Here is an 11,453-nt window from a genome sequence, read left to right on the forward strand (position 1 = left end):
CATGCACCATGCACCTTGGTCGAAGCCTCACGGTCTTGGGTTCCATGAGAATTCCCACTGGGGTCGACTTCCTTGGCTTCGGGATCATTATAAACACACTAATTAGATTGTAAACACACTAATTAGATTGTAAACACATGAACCATGCAACTTTAGTTTTTTTTTTCTTTTCACACATACTAATATTTATTATAAACACACTAATTTTTATTTTTATTATGAGAAAAGAGGATGCTGCCACTTAAAAATTGTATTATTTTCTAACAAGATATATGAAAAAACAAGATCTTGAGTATTTTTAAGATCAGCATATAAAAATAATTTGAAAATATCAAAAATATATTAATTTAAAATAAAAAAATTTAAATTTTTTTAAAAATACTTTTCAAACACATTCCCAAACACTAATAATTATTGCAAATTAAAGTAATTTGAAACTACAATCTTGTAAGGAAAAACATCCACTTTTGTAATTAGGTTAACTTCGTACCTTTGTATGGTCCGTGTTTGTGTTGATATGAAAGGTGCATGATATTAATTATGGAGTGTTTCCATCTGTGATTTCAATTCATGAGAAACGCCATTAATCCCTTTACGTTGTACGTAGGGCAAGTTCCTGGATCATACGAAGGGGTCAAAGAGGATCAAAATAATGCGGCATGTGGCAAATAGACGAAACTTGCTCCTATGTTCTTGACTTCACATAAGAGATGTTTAAAAGTGAATTTTAATTTGTTTTTTTTTTGTTAAAATTTAAATTAATAAGTTTTCTAATATTTTTAAATTATTTTAATTTTTTATTATTCATTAAAACAACTCCTAACATGATTCTAAACCTTTTAATAAGATGTTTTAATAAGATATTTGGAATAGATAATTGTTGTTTTTTAAAATGTTTTTCATTTGAAAACATATTAAAATAATATTTTTTTTATTTTTTAAAAATTATTTTTAATATTAGCATATCAAAATAATTAAAATAATTTGAAACATCGAAAACATATTAACTTAAAATAAAATTAATAAATTTTTTTTAATTTTCTCACGAAGAATTCTATAATACCAAACACTGTTTAATATACTTTAATATACTTGAGTGTTTCTTGGAAATTTGCTGTACCTATCTCGGCCCCGCGCTGTGGATAGGAAAGGATCAGTAGTATACTTTGTCAAAGAAAGCCTGAGGTCCTTCAATGGAAATTGACTGTGCAAATTGCGGCTTCAGTGTTCTCACAGAAGACTGGGTTTCCAAATAAAAGTGGGCACATATGTGGTATAGTGTTGTCGTCGTTGTCAAAAGCATATTGCTAAAGTCTCATTGTTTGAGAGTGGGTTGATTTTGTGTCTCAGTGAATTGCTTATTTGTTGATCCAAAACTTGCGTTTGGGATTAGGTTTTTCATATAACTATTTTGGATATTGTCTGGTTAGATTCGAGTGAGGTATAATCTAGTTAATTTTTTAAAAAAAATAAATAAAATCTTATTTAAAATAACATCATTTTAATTTCTTAAAAAATAATTTATCAAAACGGTATCATTTTGTCAAAAATTTGAGTTATATCTAACCGGCCAAACAACTATGGAAAAAAGAATAAGAAAATAATAATATTGTCGTGAACCGACCACGAATTAGTTCTGGCATTTGTGCTTTGAACTCGTCATAATTTCATGGAAATGGGCAATAGAAATATTCTCCACGATTTTAATTTAAATAATATTAAAGATGAGATGTTTTCATCTGTGTTCAAGACAATCATGGAATGTCTCTCGGGCACTCCCTTCTTTCCAAGTCAAGTTCTGACTTTAAGGTAGGCCCTTCTGGCTTTCCGAAGAACATCAAAGAAATAGAGAACCATTGGTGCATATATACTTCTTTATCCTTCACAATATCCAGGAAATATCTCCACCGCTAATAAATTATAGTCTCTGGCGTCAAGAACGGGCTGCACAAATGGCTATTATACTGAAAACTTTTGATAGAGAAAAAGAGACAAGATATAAATAAATATTTATATAAGACTGGATTTTAATTATTTTAAAATATAAAAACAAATAATTATATTTTAACCACCTTCGTCTCTTCTATTCTGATATGATAAGTATGATTGCAGTTACTTTTTAAAATGCATTTCACCTGAAAATATATTAAAATAATATTTTTTTTATTTTTTAAAAATTAATTTTGAAATCATCGCATCAAAATGATCTAAAAACACCGAAAAAATATTAATTTGAAGTAAAGAAAAAAATAAAATTTAAATTTAAATTTTTTCAAAAATACTTTTAAAACACAAAAACAAACAGAATTAAATCATCTCACTAGATTAACTTTGTTTACACACACACACTTAGCCTAGATCAACTAGGTTTTATGTCAATTTATCCCACCATGCCGGGTGCATAAATATGCCTAAAAATTGATTTACATCTCTCACAAAAGAAAGAATATTGGAATTTTTCCCTTTTAATTTCTCCATGATCAACCAAGGGCTTAGATTTTAAAGATGTTAAGAATTAATTTGGCATATTCTTACACAAAGCTTCTTCCAAAACAAAAAATTCTATTCTTTACCTTTAAAAAATAGAATGTGAATTTATGGTAATTCAAAGGATTTATATTTGCCTGTATCTTTGAACTCCACGCATAACTTTCTGAACCATAGAAACCTACCACTTTCTTCGCATCGAAGAATTAGCTAGCGGGCATGGAAGCATATATTCCTTCTATGCTCTTTTTTAATACAGATACAAAAATCACCGTTAAAATCCACTATTGATATGAAAAGGGAACCACCTCAACATTATTTTTTTCATTTAAGTCCTTTTTCTTACTGGATTTTTTTTTCATTCAAGTTATTTTTTTAATTGGGTCCTTTTTGCTTCCCATTTAACAAACCTCAATCTTTTTTCCACCTCAATTTTATTTTTTCCATTCAAGTTCTTTTTTTTATTGGATTTTTTTATTCAAGTCCCTTTTTAATTGGATCCTTTTGCTTTTCGTTTAACAAACTTCAACTTTTTTTCTTTCATTCGTGTCCTTTTTTTTCTTTTTCTAATGGATCATTTTACTTTCTATATAATAATTTTCACATGATGAATAAAGGTCGAATTAAGGACCTGGATTTTAAAGGTGCTACAAAATTTAACATATTTCTACACAATGTTTCATTCATAACAAAATTTCTATCATTCTATCATTGTCAAAATATAAAAATTTAGCACAATATTTTTTGTGGTCCTTCCAGAGCTAGAAAATAAAATTAAAGAGAGTCAAGATTTCAGTTATTTTATTATTTTAATTAAAACTATAAATATTATTAAAAGAAGGGCTGGAAAAACAATCTTTTTATAGAACCCGACCCCAGTCAGCTCCCCTGTCTCCGCCACTATCCTTACCTTTTTCATCTTTTAATATAAATGGGAAGAGAAATGTCATGCATTTTGTTTTAACATGAGACTAATGGTGAATTGTTTCTCGGGTGCTCCTATCTTCCAAGTAAGGTCTTGACTTCAAGAGTCTATATCCAAAGAAAATCAAACCACTACAAGACCATTGATGTCTATGTTTCTACGCACTAGAATTTATTTTTTTATCAAAAAGTTTACATTTAATTATTTTACTACTTGTCTATATGAGACAAAACCACTCATTCCATCGGGGGAAAAGAGATCGCAAGAGAGAAAATTAAATATTAGGCTTTGTGGCGTAATGCAAGGTTTTTATTTTTTATTTTATTTTTTCAGTGGATCATTTAAGTTCATAGAATTACTTTAAGAGTTATTAAATTAATCCTATTCAACTCCAAAGTGAGAGGCAATGTTACTAAACTCCAGCCGGATTAGCTGGTACATTCTATTCTAAGTCAAGTTTTAAAGATATATAAAAATTTATTTAAATAAATCTAGATGATTTGGTAAGTCTATTCTTGATTCGGTTCAAATTTAATTTAATTTGTTTTATTAAAAATTTAAAATAATATTATTTTAAAGTAATATTATTTTGATTAACTCGGGTTAATTTTCTTAACGTATAAACTAGCTTTGAATTGGATTTTGGATTGGACTAGAAAAATTTAATAATTTAATAACTATATAATGGGATGCTACTCACTTGACCCACTATGTAAAGCCATTGCAAACTTACTCAAAGGTTTCAAATTTAGAACTGCTGATTTTATCTTTATGCTTTTTATATATATATTAATATGAATGTTTGGACCAATTTATACATTTGAATGAAAGAATTGCTACTGCCTCATTGACACGGGCAGAAGGGTTTCTCCACCCTCTCACCAAGGTTTATTTTGGTTTTTATATTTATATAAATTATGTAATCATGTCCCTTAGAAATCTAAATTAGCCTCTCTTGAAATTTTATGGAATAAGAGATCTTTAACAATAATTAGTGGTTCCTCATGTGATCGATAATTTTATCTAATATATATTGAACTAAGAGAAAAAGAATAATTAAACCATTTATTTTTCTATTTAGATAATATGCTCTAAAGTTGGAAAAACAATATATGAACTAAGTAATACACACACACACACACTAAATTAGTTGTATGTCTTGCATTATGGGATACGTTTTTATTTATGTGACTATTTATATCTAATCAGTTATTAAGTAATTTGATTCTATTATTATAATTTTATTTATGTGTTATTATAGTTGTTATAATTATGTGTATTTAAACACAAGTAATAGTAGATCTCATAACTTTTATAGGGTATTATTTTTTCCCCGACTTTTTATTTTTTTATTTATTGAAATCAAATTTAGAATTTTTTTCTCAAACTAAAATCAAAAGGTAATAAAGTATTTTTAAAAATATATGACATATTTTATTTTCCTAATTCATATCAAATTTAAATTTCTAAATATTTTTTCATAAGAAATACTACTGTATCATTTGATTTTGTTATTTTACTGAAAAAGAGCTTAATTATTAAAAAAAGAAATCAAATAATACACAATTGAATTTCTATATTGTCAAAAACTGTTGAACTATTTTGATATTGGTTTATCTAGTATATAATATATATGAGTTTGTTTTTCTATTTTACCAAAAATATTTAATATGCATCTTAAACTAAAATTGAGCTTTCTATTTGTTTAATAAAAAATAACTTGCAAATAATCTACGATAAAAAATTATGATTAAAAATATTTAGCATATTCTTTTTTTTTTTCCGACTTGATATAATATTTTGATTTTTCTATTTTTATTTGCCTACATTATACTTAAGATAGACCCATTATATATGTTTAATTTTATTGGCTAAAACTTACTTATATTGATTCATAAGCAATCTATATATCATAATTAACCATAGCATTATTTTAAATTAAATTCATTTTAAAAATTTATATGGGACAAGTAACGAGGATAAAAACTATACACTTGGCATCAAAAGAATTGGACGAGATGTCCTGACTTTTATGTCCTGACTCCACCACTACACAGACATGGAAATCTCTTATGGGACATCACATGTGGGTATTAGGACAATGATTGGTCACCAAGTTTCTAAAGAGCTTTTGAACGAAAAGATATGGTTGATCAATCCCAGGAGAGTACATGATAGTTATTGTTCTAGTGGATTTAGCTCGAACAATAATATATTTTTTTTAATATAATTTATGATTTTGGATTCAAAAGAAAAAAAAATTCCTAGAAAATAGTTTTAGAAAATTTACTTATCTAAAATGTTGTCACCAAGATATTTAGCTTAGTTATACAAAAGCAAGCCATAGCTGTTTTTTTTTTCATCACTCCAGTAATTATATTCTTACAAATATAGTTATGTTTAACTTTTTTTTATAGAGACTAAGATTGTTATTAATTAATATGTTATATCATCACTTTTTATTTATTTATATTTTAAAAAAGTTTATCGGTTCACACACACACACACATATAATGTGATATTTCTTCAACTTGTTTTTATACGTTTAATTGAGTTAATTTTATCCTTCAGTATACACTAAGTTTCTTATATATTCTTCTATTATATTTTAGATAGCATATTGAAATTAGTTAAGTTATTTGCATATAAATATAAGAAACACATGACTTATAAACTTAATATATGTTAAAGTATAATTAAACTTATCATCATGTGCAAATCATGTAATTGATTTTGATAAACTGACTTGAAAATTTCATCTAAATGATAAATTAAAAACTTTACTAACTTACTTAATGATAAGTTCTAAAATTCAAGATACTTAGAAATAAAAATGATGTATTGAATAATTGATTCATATTTTAGTTCAAGTAATTTAATTAATTTTTCATAGTTAAGGTATCTTATATAAAAAGCTTATGGGGTTGATAACTAGTAGCAAGTGATGCTTGGTAAGCTAAAGTTACCGGTAGCTGTAGTAGTACCAGGTGGTGTCTGGTAAGCTACGTAATCATTAGCTGGTATCTGTAAAAAGTCATCTTAACCCAATAGTTTAAGTTGTTAGGTGAGGTTTCAAGATATAATTTATATTATTCTCTAACACTCTTTGATGGATGTAAGGACTCTCCGAACATAAAGTTAGTAAATTTATAGAGAGAGAAAGTGCAATGATATTTTAGAGAGATGGACTCTGAAAAAATATATGCTTAATATATTAAAACTAAAGAGATTATGAATCTTTAACTTGAAGGATTCATGGTGTATTTATAGCTTATGAGTCTTGTCCTGTTGTGAAGAAAAGAGACAAAATATAATTTTACCCTTGTGATATTTTAAGTTGTATTCTACTCAAAATAATATATATTAGATTAATATAAAATATTAAAAGACTCACATGAGGTATCAAAAAAATCTCTAGCAAGTTTTGGGCTTAGGCCCATTAGAGATAAAAAATAAATCTGGACAAGCTATTTAGATCCAAATATGTTGAATTTGAGAGTGGAAACTTGACCTCGCACCAAGGATACTAAGCAGCACACCCAACAAGTTTAGCATGGGCTCAAACGAGAAGCTCGAGCGCATGCCTTCTAGGGAGTTGGGCTCCCACTTTTCTTGACCCTCTGCTATACTTTAAGGTCATGCTACCAAGCTCGAGTTCAAGAGAGTTTTTTGGCCTAATCTTAGAGTATTTTTTGGATCCATATTTAAATAAAAATAAAAGTATAGACGGAAGAAATAACCCATGATTGCATCATAAGAAAATACATGCTTTCGAACAATCATTTTAAAAATATATACAAAAATAGAAAGTAAGACAAATCCCCTTTTAAGAGAAAAAGTTTTATGTATCCTTATCATACAATCAACCAACCCCACTCAATCACCTAACTCTCAAACCCAACACAAATGCTAGTATTTATTTACAACTAAACATAGACTAAACTAAACCGTGGACAAATTAACTTTATTTCTCTACAGAAGCAAAACTTGGGGTTATTTAGCGCGGCACAAGTGTCTGAACTTGAACATGTCAAACGTTTTTTTTGAGTCTCAGTACTCGTCAAGGAAGATCATCAAGCCAAGTTTACATGCATGGATATTGAAATGGATAATTAAGCTGTCTCCAAGGTCCCCATTGCAGGAATCCCTTTAGGCATAATCTTCCGAAATTTGAGTCACAAAACTTGAACTGCTGTACAGTGCCAGACAGGCAAAGCCTCCGATAGATCACAAGTTAACATGGATGCCCTAGACTTGGGCGGCCGGTCCGAAAATCCACCAGGAAAATATGGTGCTGGTGTTGTTCTCTCACATGTGCCTGCCCACTTAGATTGCATATACTTAAGCTTCCTCCATGGACCCAAGTGCATCTTCTTCTCCTTCATGCACTCTTTAGCTGCTGAACATAATATCTTGATCAAGGCTTTTAGCCTTTCCGTCTTGCCTACATATACCTCCGGTAACCGGTTAATTAGCTGTTTGTATTCTTGATTTGCTTTCGCCATCTCAAATTCGGCTCGAAAATTCAACTCAATTACCACTCTCACTTCTCCTTTCTTTGAATTTAATTTGTCCACCACTTCCAAAAAAGTGTGTTCCCCTGCATAAATTTGCAGAAAAATGTTTAACCCCAGCAGTCACTTAGATCATACGTGTCTATATAGCTCCATTAATAACATCCTATGGTCTTAATCAATACTGATTATTTCATGATAATCATCTTAATTATGGTTAACAGTGATAACATTTTTGTCATGAGAAGATAGAAAGAAATGATTTATTTGTTGAACCTGAAGGAATTTCTTCAGATCTCTTCCACTTGGACTCGCAAATGGCACAATTATAGCCTTGATTTTGAAGCCGAATTGAAATTTCTCTTTGCAAGCAATTCCGGCAAGCTCCGGGCATCGGTTTCCCACACAAACAATACATGCCCACCCCATCAATTTCCTTCATAGCCTCTTTTGTAGCTTGACGAATTTTGGTCTCAAGAGAACTTGTTCTATACAATGTTCCCTGCAAAAGCAACCATAAATAATCAATACTAATTTCCATTACGCATAATTTAATCTCACAGTGACCTTAAAGTACCTTGGGCACATTGTAAATTGAAAAGAAAATGAAAATTCACCTGAAGAAGTTGGATTTGTGTTTCCCAAAATTTGTTGTTCTCTTCAACATTACAAGGATTAATCTCATCATCATCATCATCCTCATTATAATCACCGGAGGTACATAAACTCTCATGTGACACCTCCTGTTCTTCCCAAGACCCGAAAACAATGTCAGTAAAATACGCCGGATCATCAGAAAATCCGACATCCTCCTCAAAACCCCGGTAGTTTAAAGGTATTCTGGCTATGACTTGAGCCATGTAATTCTTAAACAAACAAGCTTCGAAAAAAGAAATGTTTCGGTTGTGGTTTGAAAAAGTCCCTGAAAGAGTGGCGTATTTATATTAAGATTTTGTGTCCTAAGTGGACGTACTATATGCCGCATACATGAAGGTTGTCTTTGACTTATGTGGCAAGTACTCATTGGATCTCGAGCAAGTTTATTACAGTGGCAGCTGTGCTCCACGTCAGTCTGAGCAATAATTGTTAGCTGGATAACTCTGGATATGCTCAAAATATTCTATCATGAGATACTACTATGTTACAGAGTATTGGTCAAGTTTATTAAGATAATCACAGAAGGAGTGATCATTAACTAATTTGAAAATTTGTGAGGTTTTATCCTAATAATAGGAGGTTGTGGGGTCTGTTATAATTAAATTAGACAAATAGAAAGTTGCCATGTGGAGAAGGAGTTTTGGCATGGCATTTTTTAGGGTTTTTTTTTGGGTTAATCCAAATTAAGTGGGGGTCTAGGAACCATGATGATGTTTCTTGGCATATGCCATCAGGTTATGCATAATGCTACTTGCAAGGGGATATAAGGATATTTTTACTAGGATATTCTATAATTTAGTTTTCTTTGTTTATATTGTATTACGGTGCATATTTTTTTAAAAAATATTTTTTAATGAAAAATATATTAAATAAATATTATTTTATTTTTTTATATAAGTATATCAAATCATAAAAAAATAATCTAAAAATTATAAATTTAATATTTTTTCAAGTAAAAAAAAAAATTAAAAGATACTTTGACAAGCTAAACTACAAAAATAAACACACCATTACTCTTTATTTATCTACATTTGTGATAACCGGAAAATTAGGGCTTGTGTTTTTTTTAACCAAAAACCTGTTTTTCAACCCAAAACACCTTAGAAACCATGATAAACCTATCCATAGCCTAAAAGCATAAAATAACCATTTCAAAAACCAAAATTAACTTGAAATAAAAAATCAAACCGATGTTATATATGTTATTTCACGAGCTTTAAAGGTAAAAAAACTTAATATGAACTTTTCTCATCAAATGAAACCATTTGAAACAAACATCTATCATTTTGGTGGTCTAAATCGATGTCGACAATATTTTTCTCTCTACCACCATAATTTGGCTACCTCTCTCAATACTTTCTCAACTATGGACTAAAAATATAACAAAAATGAATTTTTGTACTAAAATTAAATTTGAAAAAAAATAGAGGCACTAAAATCATATAATTTGTATTATTTTTAAAGTTAGAGGACTAAAGTATATTTTTCCTAAAATTTCTGGCACACCATCCATGTTTGGTATCTTTTTAATTTTGATCCTTATTTTTTCAATTCTGCTTTCGCCTAAGAAATCTAAATTAATTAGCTTTTAATCAAGATTAAATCGTCCAAAATAAAACTTTGAGGATTAAAATGAATTTTTAAAAAATAAACAAGGTTATGTATAGTAATCACCCCACACGTTTTAATACTGTTTTTTATACTTTAGCACTTTAAAAATTAAAAACAAATAAGATAACCCATAAGAAATATCTAGAAAAATAACACATTTTAAAAATAAAAAAAAAGAATAAAATAACACATTAAAAAATAAAAAAAATGAGTTATTTTAACTTTTCAAGGTGGAGTTAGTAAAAATACTCGTGGTACTTAAGATAGGGCCGTATAGTTTGGGGTCAATGATTAGGCAATACAAAAAAAGCAGTTTTAATTAATAAACCATTTTACTTCATTCATTTATGGACATTTAATTAATATAATGTTTTTAAAGGAATTCGACCGATTATTAATTGAAAGCATAGGACGTTAATTCAATGTAAAATAAATGTTTAGTCCCAAACAAACTGAACTAGTTGTTAAATAAATGGATAAGAGAAACTTGTTTGTCATTTTAAAGGTGCACATGGCGTTCTGGTTAAATGGATTAAGACAAGCTCAATACAAGGGGCTCAAGTGGTTTTCGTTTCTCTTTCGGTGAAAATCATTAACGGGGCTCCATTTCATTTCCAAGCTCAATTTTGAAAATGGAAACTTCAAGATTTGTTTTTTTCTTTTTATTTTTCCTGTAATTAATTTTGATATTTTTTAATTTTTTAAAAACAAATCAGGTTTTAATTGTATTATGGATTGATTCATTAAATTAACTTTGATTTATCTTTATTTTTTTTTTAAGATTTGGTTTGAGCTAGTAGCTTGGCTAACTGGATTCCAAATCAATTATTATTCGTCTAAAGTTAAAAATAAAAATATATTTTCATAAAACCAGTTTTAAAAGCAGAGTTGTTTTTGAAATTTTAAAAAAATACAGACATAACGAGATTTGTTTAAGAAAAAGGTGTTGGAATTAAACAAAGTTGTTATTAATTTTTAATCCTTATAGTTTAAGGATTTCATCTCCTACTAAGTTTAGGTTTTTTTGTTGATATAAAATTTATTAAAGTTTATTTTCTAGTTAATGTTGGATTTGTTGGTGGTTGGTTAGAGATTCTATAAATATAGTAGCTGGTTTTGTGTCTGTTGGTTTAAATAAACACTAGTACTTTGTGTGGTTTTAAAAACAAATTATTGTGTTTGTGATTTAATTTTCTTATAATTTTATTAAATTGTGTGACACGTATCAAAAATCAATTCATTGATTAATAAGATTATTA

General features: G+C 28.6%; 1 protein-coding gene across 1 annotated transcript; it reads right to left on the minus strand.

Annotated features, from left to right (window-relative positions):
- Positions 1–7,135: 7,135 nt before the first annotated feature.
- Positions 7,136–8,855, minus strand: LOC18108550 (uncharacterized). Its single transcript, XM_006371490.3, has 3 exons — positions 8,544–8,855; positions 8,203–8,428; positions 7,136–8,012 (listed from the first exon to the last, which is right to left on the minus strand). Exons 1-3 carry the CDS (start codon positions 8,784–8,786, stop codon positions 7,588–7,590), a joined length of 894 nt encoding a protein of 297 aa, XP_006371552.3. The 5' UTR covers positions 8,787–8,855; the 3' UTR covers positions 7,136–7,587.
- Between the last annotated feature and the right edge of the window lie 2,598 nt (positions 8,856–11,453).

This window comes from Populus trichocarpa, chromosome 19, assembly GCF_000002775.5.
Source record: "Populus trichocarpa isolate Nisqually-1 chromosome 19, P.trichocarpa_v4.1, whole genome shotgun sequence".
NCBI lineage: Eukaryota > Viridiplantae > Streptophyta > Magnoliopsida > Malpighiales > Salicaceae > Populus > Populus trichocarpa.

Excerpts from the sequence above, each read along its gene's own strand:
- LOC18108550 (XM_006371490.3), bottom strand. The coding sequence starts at position 8,786 with ATGGCTCAAGTCATAGCCAGAATACCTTTAAACTACCGGGGTTTTGAG. Across the intron at positions 8,429-8,543 it reads CACAAATCCAACTTCTTCAG|GGAACATTGTATAGAACAAG; the intron begins GTGAATTTTCAT and ends TTGCTTTTGCAG. Across the intron at positions 8,013-8,202 it reads ATCTGAAGAAATTCCTTCAG|GGGAACACACTTTTTTGGAA; the intron begins GTTCAACAAATA and ends AAATTTATGCAG.